The 18,182-nt window shown below is 35.3% G+C and overlaps 1 protein-coding gene across 2 annotated transcripts; it reads right to left on the bottom strand.

The window, feature by feature from the left end:
- Positions 1-6,962: 6,962 nt before the first annotated feature.
- Positions 6,963-12,051, bottom strand: LOC115954560. 2 transcript variants are annotated; one of them, XM_031072550.1, is made up of 6 exons: positions 11,859-12,051; positions 11,546-11,753; positions 10,929-11,072; positions 9,274-9,415; positions 7,542-7,733; positions 6,963-7,461 (listed from the first exon to the last, which is right to left on the bottom strand). In XM_031072550.1, the coding sequence occupies exons 1-5, from the start codon at positions 11,921-11,923 to the stop codon at positions 7,558-7,560; spliced, it is 735 nt and encodes a 244-aa protein (XP_030928410.1). In that variant the 5' UTR covers positions 11,924-12,051; the 3' UTR covers positions 6,963-7,461; positions 7,542-7,557. The 2 variants fall into 2 exon arrangements, with proteins under 2 accessions (XP_030928410.1, XP_030928339.1); XM_031072479.1 differs by having other exon boundaries at positions 6,963-7,733.
- Between the last annotated feature and the right edge of the window lie 6,131 nt (positions 12,052-18,182).

The raw sequence follows: 18,182 nt of genomic DNA, 5'->3' as shown, positions 1-18,182 counted from the left end.
GAGAAATGTTGCACAAAAGGCGTAGTGTTTAAGAGAATGAGCTTAGCAGGTTATTTATACTAGTTTATAAAGAGGTGCAAGCTAGCTATCTCAGTGTAGAATAGATCCACATGTTTCTGTATTAAAATATACAAATTAAGTATATAATCATAATTAAACAACAAGAAATTCAATGCATTGATAGGGCAGTCTTTATCAGAAAAACAAAGAAAAGAATAAGAATTGATAAAGACTACACGATATTCCTTGGCGTAGAAAAAAACCAATACAATACACAGACAGTTCATACATAACTTTACAGATTTAGCCAAGTAATAGAAAAGATTTGTACAATACAAGAATGGCAATCAGGTAATACCATGAAGGACATAAAGGTCATTCAAGGCAGTGAATTAATAGATTATTATCAAAGAAACCGGTGATAAGAGTTGACCACCGCCTATGCGCGTGATGGGTTGGCAATTAATCCATGCAGTTCTGTAGTTTTCACGTTCTCGATTTGACTCTTCTATTTCTGTATTCTGTATTCCATTTCCATAGGAGAGGAAATTAGTGAGATTGAATTTTTTTTTTTTAATTATTTAGATAGTACTTAGAGAGTAGTTAATTTTAATTAAAGAGAGTAATAACTAATTGGGGTTAGGGTATTTTTTTAGAAAGAAAAAGATGTGAAACCCTAACTTGGACCAAGACCCCGAGAGAGGTGAGTTCAACGTGAATGTTTGTTGGCGGACATTCACATGGAAATATACATCTCTTTCTCTCTCGATCAATTCTCAAATAGTTTGAATTGGGTTGCACCGGCTGAAACTTCGATCACCGTTTCACGCACCAACTTCTACAAGTCAAATTATATATATTCAATTTAATCGAACCAACAAATGCAATAACATCGAGAGTACCAACTTGGATGCTTCAGGGTCCTTTTATTTTATTTGTGTGTTTTCCTTGCTTGACCTTTTTTCTGTTTTGGTCATCCCTCGAGCTTCAGCGTAACAATTTTGATTGACATAATGTATTCAAAGATGAAGGCGGCTAGCAGCCTAGCACACCACTTTTTCCTTTTCTTTTCTTTTCTTTTTTTTTTCTTCTTTTGTTTTTTTTTTTTTTTTTTTAAGATGGGTTCAAACCCCAAATCTTTCATTCGATAATAAAAATTTTATAAGATAAGCTAATTGAAACTCATGGCACATTTAAGCAACTAACAGCAAATAATGGATTTTTTTTTTTTTTAAAAAAAAAAAAAAAAAAGAAACAAACACACAAGGAGAGGGTAGGTCCATCCATGGGTCAGGTTTGTGCCCAACCCACAACCGACTTGATCAAATCAGGTGGAGAACAACCAAACCTACCATCGACTGATAAGGGATATCGAATTGAATGGATCAAATAAGCTTTTGGTAAAGTTGAAAAAGGCTGAAAATTGATTTGGCAAGATCCCCCACTAGATCCATCCAAGATCTAATGAGATTTTTCAAGATTTGGCAGAGATCTCGTTGGATCTAGTAAGATTTTTGTCAAATTTGGCAAATATCTCACTAGATCTAGTAGATGTCAAATTTGGCTATGTCGGTTTTTGAAGACTGAAACTCAACACCGACCGCCGAAGTAGTTGTCTCAAGTGGAGACGGGTCGGGTTTGTGGGTGGCTTGGACACCCCTAGGAGATGGTATGGGAGACTTTCTCAATGCTTGTTGATTAAACACTTTTTTTCTTTAGCTTAGTACAATTATGCTCTTGTGGTGGGGCAATTTATCAATGCTTACTGATGGAGCCCCTCCAAACTAGCCTTAAGAGGGGAATGTTAGATTGATATATATAAGGGATATTTTTTGATGCATTGAGTTTAATCAATAGTGCTAATCAAAAATCATTCTCCATCCCTTTTTTTCCTAAAAGGGTGAGAGTTATTTAATAAAACCTATCCAAACTTTACAAGCAAAAACAACCACCATAAAGAAATAATCAATTCTTTAATTCTAAAAATTTCTATAAGAGTGTTGTAACTCATTGACATTACATATTTTTCGTTTCAAGGAAAATCAAAGTCCAAAACCTTCTTAAATCTCCCATTGTTCTAACTCTTAAATTATTATAATTAATTAATTAATTAAAATTTAAACAACAAAAAACCCTATAGATTCCTCCCACAGATAATAGAACAAACTGACCCTCTGTTACCAAAAAAATTCAAAACAAAACCATCCCCATATTGAGTTTGAGTTTGATTTTGGCTTCTTTACAAATGAATACTCTAAAAGCACCCAACAATCGATAATATCTGCTTTATAGGAATTTTATTAGTATGAGATGGAAGTCTAAGAATAGCAAAAACTCTTATCTTGCCAATTTAGGCCTCCTTTTCATAGCTTGAAATTGATGATGACTCTATATTTGAAATGAGATTTCATTAATTTTCCCATTAATTTTGTAAAAACCTCAATATATGTGGTTTAGCTTGGATTTGATAATCCTCTAAAACTTTTAGGATAACTTTCGCCGTGGAGTTCTTAAAATTCTAGACGTCATTGTAAAATGAGTAAATTTCACATCATTAATATTTAAACAAACATTGACTATTGTTATTTTGGAATTCATTTAACTTATTGATTACGTGACAAAAATTAATCTACTCATTTCACAAAGGATAGATGTAAGGACATAGTTTGTTCCTAAAGCCCAAATGAAGGGTCAATCGCCCAAAGAGCCCGAAATAATGAATTTGTAAGAGAGTGAGCTTGAAAATGAACTTTCAATGAGTTAAGTGAACGGTGATCACAATAGGTTAATTATCACTAGAAAGCCAATTATAAACAGTTTCTATGCAAGAAAAATTCTCCTCGATCAAGTCCGAGGATGGTTTGCTCTTATATATTTCTTTTAAACTTATGCAAAATTACAATTCTTAAGTATATAGTAATTTTTCCTTAGATTTTCTGATGATCCCCTTGTAATGGGGGTTTTTCTCCTTTATATTCTCCTTCCTTCTTTTATCTCAGCCCTCCACGTGTAGATCAGATTGTTGGCTTTGATACTTGTCTCATTAGTACCTTCTTGAAGTCTTTGAGGATAGCTGTAAGGCTGAAAATTACTGTTCAGATATCACCTCCACATTAATGCGACCAGGGGGTTAAATGTAGAGTATTTAATGCGGTAGTAGCAGATTTCTTCTCAAATATTTCCCAACTCTCTTTTGTCTTATTCCTGCCTAATGTTTATCCTTACCAGCACAATTGCTTGTTGCCTTGTTCTTGATGAAGGGTCGGACCTTTAACCTCTACTCTGTTTAACTGAGGAGGTACTTCTCCTCGATCAACATTTTTAGCTCCTTATCATGACTAGACCTCTTCCATGGCCCATTAACCTATATGCCTTCGTTAACTTTTACCTGTCCTCAGTTTATCTGATGTCCTCGAGCACGACTCACGGCCCAATACTCATATCTAGGCTCTTCATCCCTACAATAGATATTATTTTAAAATTACATGATGAATATAACCAAAAAAATTCTAGAAAATCTCAATCCATTCAACTTAAATGCTTAATTATAATTGCTTGTCTAGTTCCAATTTGAATAATATACAATCCGATGATAATATGCATTTATAAATGTGTTTGTGTTTGTGGATTGAGTTCAAATTATACTTAGTATAACAATTTGTGAATAATATATCACCTAATAACTTTTTATTGTATGTGATTTTTAAAAAAATTTACAATTAAATTACATTATTTTCTTATATTGTCCATACTTGCAAAATTTTAAGATAATTAGCTAAAAAATATCATCTATAAAAACTTAAATTTCAAAAAAAAAAAGTATTTTAAAATTATATACAAAATATAAGTTTGCATATCAAATTATAAATGATATATTATATTTTGTACAAAATTTGGTATGTGTATTAAGAACGAAGATAATGTGTAATCCAATAATGAGAGGATTATGATCAAATTACATGTTTGGTGAAACTATTTGTAAATATTATTACACTATTAAATAATTTTTTATTGGATTGATATTTTAACAACTGTATAGATAGATCATATGTTTTCTATGTTCATAATACGCCTATCAATTTTGTGTCACTCAAGTGTTTGATTCATAATTCATGTTTTGTAATGATTTTAAAGTTAAAATAACTTAAAATCTATATATCTTTTTTATATGTTAAGTTATTAATCTCCAATCATCTTAACATTTTGCAAGCATATAGATTATAAGGACACGTTGTAATTTATCATTTGATTTGACCAAAGAAAAGGGGAATAAAAAGTTATTGAGTGGTTTAACATTAACAAAAGTTATAACAGGTTTAACTTAATCCAAACCTTATATGTTTGATGGTTGGTTCCATGTAACATGTGTGTCACAATTTGCATCTTATTCTTGCTAGAACATAATATTTTGCATATAATGTTAAATTTAAAATAACTTAAAATTAATTTAAAGATTTTATAAATGATATAGCTATAAAATTTTTGTTTATATTGATATTTCACAATTATATAGAGTATAAGAAGACAATATAATATAAAGGTGGATTTAAAAAAAAAAAATCACCAGTAAAGAGATATTGAATATAGTCTAATATTAAAAAATGTTGTACCGTATCCGTATGAACTCTCCTATGTACGGGTTTAGATGTGTGTCAAAAATGTGCATCCTTATCTCACCATGACACAATGCAAATCATATTACCTTCTAGACCCATCTACCAATCAATTCAATTGATGCCCCCATTGCAAACACGGTATAACAGACATGACACGTGAAGATTAGACTAAGCGTGAACATGAATAGAATCCATGCACCCACGTGCATAAGAAAATGAAAATTAAGAGCAACTTAATTAAATTATTTGAGACCTTATATTGTGGTAGCCAATAAGGTCTTTCAATATTTCTATATGATAGATAGCGAGCATCTACATTAAATCAGCTCAAAAATCAACAAGATTAGTAGTAATGATAAACAAAATGATGTTTCAAACAGAATCTACTTTGGATCAAAACGTCACTCATTGGTATGGGCAGTAATACACGGCATTGCTAGCTGCATGAAAAATGTTGCACTGTTGGATTTTTTTTCTTTTACTTGTTTATTATACTAAATTAATTTATCTTATATAATAATAGTAAAAATACCGACCAAGAAATTAATGTGAAACAGTTAATGAGATTCGACATGAAGCTAAGATGAAACGATTATTAAAAGGAATCTCATTTCAAGAGAGATTGAAACTAAAATTATTTGTAGTTGTGGAACCCTAAGACCTTTTCCCTCTCTAGCATTTAATGTTCTTCACATGACTCCAAGCTTCTAATCTTTTGTTCCGAGGAAAACAGCACTCTTTCCCTAGTTGTCATGGCATATTTATTTATCTTTTTTTTTTAATATGAACATATCTTATAAACTAAGTTTACGTTCTCTTAGACTTTCATCTCATACTTTTTAACAAAAAAAATTATTGGGACCACTTTGCAGAATTTATTTAATTAATTGCATTGCCTCACAAAACGCGTATTTTTTACTTAGTTTCAAGTTTCAAACACCTACGCTCTAGGAAGAAGAAAAACCCCCACACTCTAAACGGTGAGAACCTTGTCATCTTTGTTTTACAGCAATTTTTTAAGCTATACGAATAAAGTAGAGAAAAACAGACATCTCTCACTACCTTAGAGAAATAAAACATGCGAGCTCCAATGCAAACATTAAATGCGCTTGGTGATATGGAAGATTCGATTATTGAGAATTGAGATGTGCATGGTTCTTAAATCTAAAACGGTGGAGATTAGAAGCAATGTTTGAACAATGGAAAAACTCTGTAGTTACATGGGGTTCAAGTGGCAACTGACCTAAAAATTCAATTGCTTGAGCAGAGTGTAGTTGGATTTCCAATGCCTGTAATGTATTCAAAATGAAAGTCTATATTATCAGCTCTATGAAAAGACAAAGCTAGGGTAGCATCAAACGTTAAGAGCACCATGATCTGATCATACCAATTAACATTGGACTGGACCGTTCTAACTTCTAACTTCTTGCTGCAGGGGATTCGTTTTCCTTAATTTCGATATGGTATATAATTATACGTTTCTCCCACATGAACATGATGTTGATCTGCCTATTTTTAGTAAACTAATACCTTTTTTAAAAGAATATTTGACAAAGTATCATTTTTTGATAAGTAATATTTGACAAAGTATCATATTTGAATGTTATTTTAAAAATTAGTCTTTTTTGAATTTCCTCACTTGGAGAGATAAGATTCGGAGACAAATTTCCTATTTTTCACATTTAAAGGGAAATTCTTCACTTTAATGTTGAATCCTTAGTTAAGATTTAGAAAAAGGCCCCTAGTTTTTCCTTTTAATGCAGCCTTACTTTTACTTCTTTTTTGCTTTATTTTTTTAAATAATTTGTTAGTCAAAAAAAGAGAATTTGAATTCTAGATGTCTCCTTTATAAAAAATATAAGTACCAACTTATTATATTATAAAACTCTTGCAAAACAGCCGTAATTAACAAAAAAATTAATAATATTATTAACTAAAAATGGCAGGGTGGAGCCCCACATCAAAATTACAGTGCAAATAAAGGACAGATAAGACAGAAAAACATGAGCAGCCATTTTTAAACTGGCCCATGATTAAGCAGGCTTGGGCAAGCCCTATAGGTAAATGGGGCAGTGTCTAGCCAATATTCTAACTATTCAAACCCTGACCAGATTTTTATTTTTATTTTTCAATTTATAATTAAAAAATAAAAACCTACGCAACCAATTTTATTTTATGTCACTGTGATATATCAATTCTCTCTCACAAGGATATAAAGTCAATTACTAATAAATTTTGAACAAAAAAAATTTACTAGATGAATTAACCTGTGCCATATATCTTGTGCAGATGATAGGTTGATATTCCCAACCCTCTGTATTTGAGATGAAAACAAGTTCCAGACTAAAAGGTTATCGCCTTATCAGTAATTCAACCCCAACTTTTGAATAATAACAGTACATATATTCTTATTATTAACATAGAGAATATATTCCTAAAAATGACTTAACTATCCACTTTGTCCTAGACATATAATTCACGTTAAGGGCGTGGTCAAGGCTGAGCGACAGACAGTACCACAATTGTCTATGGTTGGCCCACGAGGCCTATCTCAAGTCTATGAAACAAACTTGCGTCGGCTAAAAATCAAGATCACTGAATGATCATGATTCCACATTTTGACTAAACATGGTTTTTTGCTGCTATTAAAGCATGTGATTAAAGTTGTAAAAGAGTTCATTTCTGACATGAAAACTGTTTACTGTCAAAAAAGGGTGTCCCAGCCCTGGACGAATTATTGGGTCCTTCGAAGTTTGAGCAGAAACCTCCAAAATTTGAGTAAAAGTTAGTAACATGAACAAGCCGTATCCAAAAAAGCGCATCATTACAATCCATTAGGTGCCACCTAAATTACCATGAAGTGTAAATCCAGTAAGGCACTAGCTTCCAAAATACCAAAAAAGGAAGGGACCAGAATGCAATGACCTCAAAGTTGAATGGTTTATGATTTACTGGTAGTACGTTGCAGGTCATGCAATTTTCGTTCATTTCTCTTCTTGATTCCAATTCTGAACATAGTGCTTGCTACACATTTTGTCTCTTGACACAATGAAGGATGTATTATTTTTCCATTCTCAGTCCTCTTCTTTGTCAAGTACTCTGCAGCTTGCGCCTGAACTGAAATGAAGATGGAATTTACATTGATCAAATGACAGAAAGGGGCCCTTAAATGCGATGTTTTAGGAACTTGAAATTTATTTAATTCCCAACCAAAAAAAGAATTGATTTTAATTGATCAGAACCAAAATAGATTAGTACAGAAAAGTAAACTCTCATTAGACCCAGAGCACTTCATTCTGGGTCCTGACACTAGCTCACTTTCTAGAGATATCAGTCTGAATAAATAACACGACTAGGTAAATAATATCATAACTTCATAAGCCATGCATTATGAAATGGTTGATCATGTGCCAATACTTCTCTAACCATCAATGACAGACAGAAATAAATGAAACCCCATAGAAATATCCTAATGAAAAAAGTCAGTATCTTCTTTTCAATAAAGAAAACTAGAAAAGTAACAAACGACAATAAGAACAACATTAACAAGTGCACTATCCAAGCACTTGCATTCTGGAGATCAAAACTATACGACAAACAATCGAAAAGATGTATTCCCAAAAATAATTTACAAGGGCCTCAGATAACAGTATGCCAAAGCAGTTAATTGTGATACGCATGATGCACAATTAAACCAGTATTCCGTTTCATACTTATGTTGTTGAAAATTGTGATAATTCAATAGTGCCACCACCTAAAGGCAACATGAGATGTCATTTTGAAGATCCCTGCCCTTATTCAGAACATGTATTCCATATGTCAAGCTCAAAACATGCTAATTCCGTATATAAGTATATAACTATTTCTCCTTCCATATACACATCACTTACTGGCACAACCATAACTTAAGCCTTTGTCTTTCCCCTACATGAATTTTTTTAGGATACTTAAATGTTCTTCGTTATTGTCATCATCATCATCAACTGAATTACAGGCACATAACAAATACAATATCCTAAATTAATACAACATAAAACTGAGAGAATATAGGAGGTTTGATTCCAAGGGAAGGAATGAGAGTGAGAAAAACCATATTCTTGTGGAAGGGGAGTTTTACAGATTATGAAACGAAAATGTAATATCATTATATGGTTCCAAGCATTTGATAGATAGTTACGAAATTGCACCATCAGTCGTAAGCAGAACTCTGAGGTTTTCCTATGGTATTGAGGGTCATCAGCCAACTACAACCTTATCAATGCAATGGATCACAAATTCAACATGATGGTACAAGGGGTTTGATTTATTTTTATCTGCTTCTGTGAATGAATCCCATCTATTGGCTGTTGGCATCAAAGCTAACATTAATATTTGGTTTGTAGCAAAATCAGGTTATCTTGCAGATGGCATACCATCTAGGAATCTAAATTAACCCAAAAGTAACTGAGTTGCTGGCTTCGAACTGACCATGTTGGGAAGGTGGATACAAAAACATTTATCAAACAGCTTGGCAGCAGTTACATCTAACCAGCCCAAAAGGACTCTGAGAGCCGGTCAGTCCTATCATATGTTCAAATCAATTGGACAAAAATTTCAAAGTTTTCTTTTCCCTTCTAAGAAAGCTTGCAAAGAATTTGCACAAATAAAGAAGACCTACCAGAGCGTGAAGCGGCTGACGTCATAGCAAAATCTTTTAGTCTCTTTATTTTTTCATAAACTTGCACACTTTCAAATAATTCATCTATTTTGGGGTTTGCAATATCAGTCTTCTTAAGACATAATAATGCATTTTCACATGCCTGCAAAAGAAAAGGTCAACAGTTAAGACTGAGATTAGTGTAAGAAACCACTAAGTTGCCCATGATTTCAAACTAGATCACCTAATACATACACAAAATAAAAGTCCCAAGATTTGAGTTTTTAACCCATCTTGATATTGCATAAAGTAAGGTAGAAAATACAGCAAGTATAACCAATCAGATAATAGAGTTATATTTACATTTACATATTACATTGCTGATATGAGATTATTTTCTAAACATGGACTTTAGGGCCAGATGAAAGGACAGAGTCACATCTGGAATGGAAAGGTAACAGAATCCCTTTGAAATAGAGCTCTAAGCACATGGAAACGAAAAGAAATAACAAGATATTATCACCAAAACAGAACAAAAAAAAAATGTTAATTCATCTTAACAAAGACCACATGAGACCACTACAAAAGTTATCAAGTTCCCTTCAAGATTAGGATGGATAGAATTTTTACCAATGTTACACGTGTATACCAAATCAAATTGCTAAAAAATTCAAAAATTCTGAAAACTCATAGGCTCAAGGGCAATCTCAATAAGTTGGCCCATTATAGATATTTGTAGTCATCAAAATTCACAATATTTAAAATTTAGCTAACAGCATTCAGGGAATCCTAAGACTGGACAGATATAACGTTCACTGATTTCCCATTCTAGACTATGGATATGCACCTCCAAATGCTATGTAACATACTACAATTTAAGAACCACTTCCAAAACCTCCGGTGTGTCCGTCAAAGACACTTTAGATTGTACATGCTGTATTGGGAGGGAATTTTTTTTTTTTTTTTTTTTTTTTTTAAGAATTCCTTTTGTTTTAGATATGTTTTTACAGATTTGAATATTTGTTATTTATTCCGAAAAGTCTAAATAAACATAAAAGGCCATGTGGCATTTCAAGTGACATCTAGTCAACGCAAATATATTATCATTTGCTACATGAAACTTTTCCATGCACTGCTTAATAGTAATGACTATTTTGAGTCTTTTGACATAAGAAAAAAAGATTAAGTGTACATTTGGATACTGTTTATTTTGCTGAAAACTAAAAACTAAAAATAATAAAAAATCATTTTTTTGTTATTGTTAAAATTTTAAAATTACTGTTCACATACCTATTTGCGGTGCAATAGGCACTGGTTAAAAAATAAAAATAAAAAACGGTTGAAACGCTAAACGCGCAAAACAAGCAGACCCTAAGCACTTAAATAATACCTTAGGGACCATCTTAAAACAAAGGACAAAGGTAAATAGTAATTATACCATAAATAAATATACCTCAAGATATATATATTATATTAATTAATTAATTAACTACTTGTCATATTCCCATCATGTCACTTGTGTTTGTGTCCATGCTTCTTAGACTTCAATTGATGTATTTGATACAAAAAAGGCTCATCGTGGCATCGCAGTTTCTCAAAATAAGATTACCACTTTAGCGACTCGTAAATTCAAGTAGCACCAGAATAGAATCAAAGTAAAACAATATAGAGATTACCTTTCCAGCAATAGAGTAGAAACCATTATCCAACGAGTGTTCGGCAAAATTTAGCCATTCCAAATAAGAAACTTCTAGCCATTGGCAACTTGTAGACTTGAGTTCCCGCATATGCAAGGCCTCGTATCTCAAAGCCAAGCAACTCTGAAAGCATTCAGTTGAAATTAAAATAAATAAACAATCATGGATCATCGATACAGATCTAGCATTATAAATTACAAAGGCCTTGTAACACAGTTTAGCCGAGTAATTTCATAACAACATATATTTTAGAAAAATTAGATTTTAAAACAATAATAATAAAACTAAATCAGAATGTTTTAAAGTAACATAATTAAGCGCTTTCAAAAGTTAATTAATCAAACACAACCTGAATTAATCATCACAAATTCAAATTCCAGGCGTATTCAAATGATTTCAGATTGAAATCGAAACAATGCTTTCAACATCTCCTAATTCAGTTTCAGGCCAGCCATCTCGTTCGGTAAAACCAAAATTATCTAAAATGTAATCAGTGATTATATTGACTATTCCAGTATGCATTCTCACGCAAATTATTAATGATTTAAATCGAGAGCATATTTTAATTAATGTGTGAGGGGAATAAGAGTAAGTGCCTCAACGTCGGCTGTTTGAGCGAAAGCGCGGACGAAGAATTCAAGAGTGATAAGCTTTTGGTGGACAGATTTGTAGGCGTTTTCGCGAATGGCGGAGAGAGATTCGGATCTGAGGAACACTCTCAAGGTGGATTGGACTTCCTTGAGCGATTTCACAGATTTGGAAACCAAAAGAGATTCGAGGATACGAAGAGCTGCGTCGTCGAGTCTGCGAAAAGAGGAATTGAGAGAGCAAGGAAAAAGAATTAGATTGAAATTTTGCGAATGAATTAGGTAGGGTTAAACTTAAAGGGAACAAGGAAGAGTGATTCACCTTCTGCTTTTGATTAGGGAGCGGAAGAGGCAGATTTGCTGAGCCAATGGGTCTGAGTCTGACATTTTGGAGGGAATTTATTATTGGCGGGTTGAGGATTGGGCTTTAAAAACTTACTCGCCTTATTATATATGCTTCGCTGTCAAGACGATTTCTAAGTGATAAGCAATGGAAGTTTATTATTAATGTTAAGTCGGCTTAAGAAGATACGGACGAAATTGATCGCCTCAGTAACTGTTAATTTGGGTGAGAAAGGATTTGAACACTCGATACTGAAGGCGACATTTTTTTTTTTTTTTCAGTGAGGCCATACATTGTTACTACCTACCTTTTTGTTTCTATAACTGCCAGGCAGCTTAACCACAAGAATACTTATTTAGGCAATGGCCTGAGCCCCAAATTGAAAAAAGCCACCTAATAATAAAATAAAATAAAATTAAGGTCTCTCATTTAGGAGAAAAAATTCTTTTATTGGCCGATAAAATGTCTTGTTTATTTGTCTTGCAATATAAAAATATTAATTAAGACCCAAAAATTTAATCGTAAAGAGTGTTTAACGAGTATCACCATTGTGACAGGAAGGGGCTCTTCACCTAGCGTGAAGGAATGGTGGTAACTCGGGGGTGGGGGAGTAGAGGATGAGGCCCCATACGAACATGGAGGAAGGGCGAAGGCGGACAGGTGGCCGACAACCTCAAGAAGGCCTTAATGCTGCCCGAGGACGTGCACTTCTAGGAGGGAATTGCAAATGAAGACATTGTCCTCAACCTTAAGTGGCACTCTATAGCAGTGAGGGTTTTCCTCGGCCAATTTTCAATAACTTAATATATATATTTAAGCCTTATAGCCCTAGCACTATTATTTATTTATTTTTTTTGAATCACAGGCCACGTAGGGGGTGCATTTGCTCGAAGATCGATTGAAGAAAGCCAACGAAGAGGCCAACGGTGAGAAGGCCCTATGGCAAGTCGCAGAATCCATCCTCCAGGAGAAGAACTGAGAGGTTGCACAAGTTGAGAAGAAGCTGGCTCCCGCCGAGAGGGCACAAGCCTTGGCCGATTAGAAGGTGGGGGGTTCTACAGGGGAAGATCGAGGAGTTTGACACCAAGCTGGCCCAAGCTTTAAGCGTGATCATGGCTCGACACGAAGAGCTTGCGGCCACGAAGAGGGGTCTAGAGCAGGCTAAGCATGACAACTACGACCTCGGCTTTGATGACATCTAATGCTCTGCGGCCAAGGTCATAAGGGAGGCAAGCCTAGCGGGATATTTAGGGGGGTGGGTGGCTGCCCTTGACACTATAAATCTCCCTCTGGCCTCCCCTTTCAGGGACCTATCCTAGGTTCCCCTGCCCGAGGACCCACCAGTTGAAGAAGTCCCTCAGGGAGGGCAGGCTAGGGTAGAAGAAGACAGCCCTAATTTTTGTAAACTCCTAGAAGAGATTGAAGTTCACACCACTAACACCGATGTCATCGACATGGACAATCTGAGCCCTCTAAGGACCGTTCAACCCCTCGTGGCTCCTGTCCAGTCAGAAGTTACTGAGGCTACCCCCAATCCTACTTCCCCTGTCACCAAGCAAAGCCCCAATCCTACTCCCCCTATAACTGAGCAGAGCCCCAATGCTTAACTAGGGCTTCTTGCAAATTGTATTTTTTTTGTTTTTTTTGTTATTACTATTTATTTTGTACTCCTTAAAATTTTCAATAGAACAATTGCCCTTTTGATTTATTGATGTATCTTTCAAATTTGCACGGTTGAATTTCTGTTCGGTGCCTAGAATCATTTACTTACTTTTTACCCTGATGACATGACACTTAATTGCTGATAACAGAAAAAGAAGAGTGTTAGCACAACACTCGACCCACGACTATTTGCATGACGCTTAACCCTTGAATGTTTACACCTTCCCCTGCCCCCTTTTTTTACTTAGGTTTTTATCCAATTAGTGATTGAAGTCAGGCCAAGGTCAGGCTTTTGTCTTGAGTTAGGTTTCCACCTAGCCGATGACCGAGATCAGACCAAGCCTAGGTTTCTGTCCTTGACAAATTTTTAGGTTTCCATCTAGTCGGTGACCGGAGTCAGGTCAAGGCTAGACTTCTGTCCTCGACAATTTTTTAGGTTTTCATCTAATCAGTGTCCGAGGTCAACCCAAGGCTAGGCTTCTGTCCTTGACAATTTTTTAGGTTTCCACCTAATCGGTGTCCGAGGTCAGGTAGAAACTAGGCTTCTTTCCTTGACAAATTTTTTAGGTTTCCTCCTAGTTAGTGATTAGGGTCAAGTCGAGGCTAGGCTTCTGTCCTTAGTTAGGTTTCCACCTAGTTGGTGATCGAGGTTAGGCCAAGTTTAGGTTTCTATCCTTGATAATTTTTTAGGTTTCCACATAGTCGGTGACCAGAGTCAGGCTGAGACTAGGTTTTTATCGTTGACAACATTATTAGATTTCCACCTAGTCGATGACCGAGGTCAAGTCGAGGCTAGGCTTTTATCCTTGATAATTATTAGGTTTAGAATTTATTCAATATCCTCATACTTGCCTACAATATGCTTCATTATGATTAAATACAAATAACTAGACAACTACAACAACTTTACATAAACGAATATGCATAATACAACTATAGTAATGCTAGTAGAAATACTTCTTGAGGTTGCTTACGTTCCACAGTCAAGGAAGGGGTCTCTCTTCCAAATCTTCCAAGTAATAAGCCCCAATGCCCGCCATCGCAGTAACGTAGTACAGGCCTTCCTAATTTAGGTCTAGCTTTCCCAAACTAAGGTCCTTTATGCTCCCCAACACTCTTTGTAAGACAAGGTCTCTAGCAATGAACTTTCTTGGCCTCATGTTTCTATTATACCCTCTAGATAACTTCTACTAGTAGTCGGCCAATCAGATGGATGCTATCTCTCGGTTTTCCTCCATGAAGTCCAATTGCTCAATCATAAATTGGTCATTCTCATCAGGGGAAAAACTCATAGTCCTCATGCTTGGCAAGCTGATTTCCATTGGTATCACTGCCATAGTCTCATAAGTCATGGAATAAGGGGTCTCGCCAGTGGATCTCCTAGGAGTAGTTCGGTAGGCCCATAGCACGTTGGGCAATTCCTCAACCCATTTTCTCTTGGCATTTTCTAACCTCTTCTTCAGCCCGTTAATAATAGTCTTATTGGTGGCCTCGGCTTGCCCATTGCTCCGAGGGTACGCCAACGTAGAATATCTATTCTTGATCCCAAGGTCACAATAATATTTTCTGAAGGCCTTGCTATAAAATTGCAACCCGGTATCCGAGATCAATGTCTCTGGTACCCTAAATCGAGTCACAATGTTCTTCCAAAAAAGGTTCTTTACATCAATGTCTCAGATGTTCACCAAAGCCTTAGACTCTACCCATTTGGTGAAATAATCGGTCGCCACTATCAAAAACCTCTTGTTTCCCATGGCCCTAGGGAAAGGGCCCACAATATCTAGCCTCCACTATGTGAAAGGCCATAAGCTAGAGATCAGGTTAAGAATTCCTTTCGGATGATGGATGTTTAATGCATGCCTCTGACACTGATCACACTTTTTGACATACTCTGCGATATTCCTCTACAAATTTGGCCATCAATACCCTTGAGTTATTGCTCGATGAGCTAGGGACCGACCACCTATATGGCTCCCACATATTTCTTCGTGCAATTCGGCAAGAAATCCATCCATGGCTTTTAGGTGTATGCATGACAAATAAGGCCCACCATTTGATCTCCAGTACGACTTCTTCTCAGCCAACAACCAAAATTTGGCAGATTTCCTCTGTATCTTCTCAGCTTCCTTCTGTTCGTCAAGGGGGTTCTGTTTAAGATGAATGAAATGATGGGGTCAATCTAGCTCAGGAAAACAACCACGACCGCAACTTGAAAATGCTCTTGATGATTGATGCTTGAGGATTCCAATGACTCCATAGAAATGGTTCAAGGTATAGAACTCCCCATGGATGAAGCTAGGGAGGGTAGGGAATTCACGTGGCTGTTTCGCCCCCTAGAAATCTAGGTCACCTTCACCGATCTAAACTGTGCTTGCAATGAACGAACTAGTTTCAGATAATATGTCATTCTCGGGTCCCTTGCCTTAAAATCTCCTTTAACCTGACTTACCATTAAACACAAGCCAGAATAGATTTCCACATCTGTAGCTTCTGCCTTCACTAATGCTCGGAGTTCGACTACCAATGCTTCATACTCGATTTCGTTATTCGAGGCCTGGAAGCTCAGTCTAAGTGAATGTTCCACCCTTATACCTTCTGGTGACTCCAACACTACTCCTATTCCATAGCCTCGAGCATTAGATGCCCCGTATGTGGACACAATGGGGGAGTCACCACCTAGTTTTTGCAATGGTCTAAGAACCATATATATAGCGTCCTCTCGAGAAGGACCTTTTTGATCTTACTACTAGAGATATGGGCTCGAAGTTTAGGTACGGTTTTGGGAAGGTGTTAAGCACCCAAAACCGCCCAATCCTAAGGTTGGCTTTCTCTTATTGTGTCTTATGTTTTAACCTTTTAAAGGCACATTCAATATTGCATCTATACTCACACACGCACTAACATGCATCTAAACATACAACATGGCATCAATCATCCCATAACCTAATTATTCATATATCATGAAATATCACAACCCAAGTGTAAGCATACATCTATCATGGCATATCACAACTCAAACCTAGCATACATGGTATCTCATATCAATCAAGCATTCATCTAGCATCTTATCACATCCAAGACAGAAACATATAATCATTAACCCAAACCAGAAACATAGGCATTTAAGCAAATCATGTTACACAAAGTATAGAAAGATCCAAGTAAACACATGATTGCATCTATACATTAAGGAAAACTCATCCAAATAAACATGTTCATCTATATTATCAAAGCAAAATCATATTCAAAGATGCATGTTTATGTGAATGCATGACTTACCTCACTTACCTTACTACACCTCAACACCCATGGCATAAATGCATGAACATGTGAATGCGTGTTCATGGCATCAAAATAAGGAAACAAAAGATAAACCCTAATTCTAAAGTATGAAAAAAAAAAAAAAAAAAAAAAAAAAAAACAAACAAACAAACAAACAATGAAACAGAGACTCGTATATATAAAGGAAGACTAAAACAAAAGCATATCTATGCAAGGAAATAAGAAACAAAAAAAGATAAACTAGGGTTAGGGTTTCTAGGTAGGATCATGCACACATATGAACAAGCCTGCATGCGCATAATCTAGCCTGCGTGCGTAGGTAGGATTATGCGCGCCTGGAATCCACCCCAGAAATCCTAGCAACACAGAAAATAGAGCAGGGCTTCAAAACAATAAATATAATATCCTAACATGCTTTAACATGTAAAAAAACTACAAAAACCTAAACTACATAGACATATTAAAACACATAATGAAAAAAAACTGAAGCAAACAAAATGATTAAATCATAAAAAGAAAAAGAAAGTTTAGACTAATACCTTAAAAATAAAAGTTTTTCAAGCTTGATTTTTGATCATTCCCCTCAGTCAAATCTATTCACAATCAATAGGAAACATGATTAGTAATCTTAAACTCAAAGATCAAGGCCAGAAAATGCCTTAATCAAAAGAAATTTGACTTGAGAATGTTTTGTGAAAAACTTCCTCTTTGATTCACTATTTCTAGTGAATCTTAGTGTTTTCCCTTAGGATTTCTGTCTGTTTTGAAAAAGTGCCATGTATGGCTATTTATATTGTGAAAGTGGGGGTTTGGAATAGCTCCCAGACGATGTGGGATTCATTCTAATCCTCAGTCTTTAATGCAGAAAACTTGTCTTTTATAGTTTTTGAAACCTTACATATGCACGCAAGATCAGGCTTGTGTGTGCATGCATGATGGCTAAGTGCGTAGGTTGATTCCTGCATGCACAGGCTGAGGATTTCCTTAGCTTTACTTTTCCAAAAATAGATTTATTTCCTCATTAAAAGTTGTATTTTTCATTTTAACATTTCTCAAGTCAATTTAACATCTAATTGGGCCCTAAACCAACCTTGGGTCTTAGAATTTCAGCATCATTGGGGAACGGGAGCCTGAGTCGTAAAGGGTACAAAATACGGTGTCTACAAGTGGCTTAGGTTTGATGTAAAAGCATGAAAAATGTTGTTTTAGGAGGATTTTGACCTCGTTTGACTTTCGGTCAACTCATTTTGGTCAATTTGACCGAAAAAAAGGCACTTTGAGTGCTCCGATGCCCAAACGGGTTGTGTCACGTCAATCTAGATGTTTCCGTGGTCTTATGGAGAAAAGATAGTATTTTTT

The sequence above is a fragment of the Quercus lobata genome, chromosome 1 (assembly GCF_001633185.2).
Source record: "Quercus lobata isolate SW786 chromosome 1, ValleyOak3.0 Primary Assembly, whole genome shotgun sequence".
Taxonomy (NCBI): Eukaryota; Viridiplantae; Streptophyta; class Magnoliopsida; order Fagales; family Fagaceae; genus Quercus; species Quercus lobata.
The sequence above is the reverse complement of the archived record's forward strand: the minus strand, read 5'-3'. Positions and strand labels throughout refer to the sequence as shown.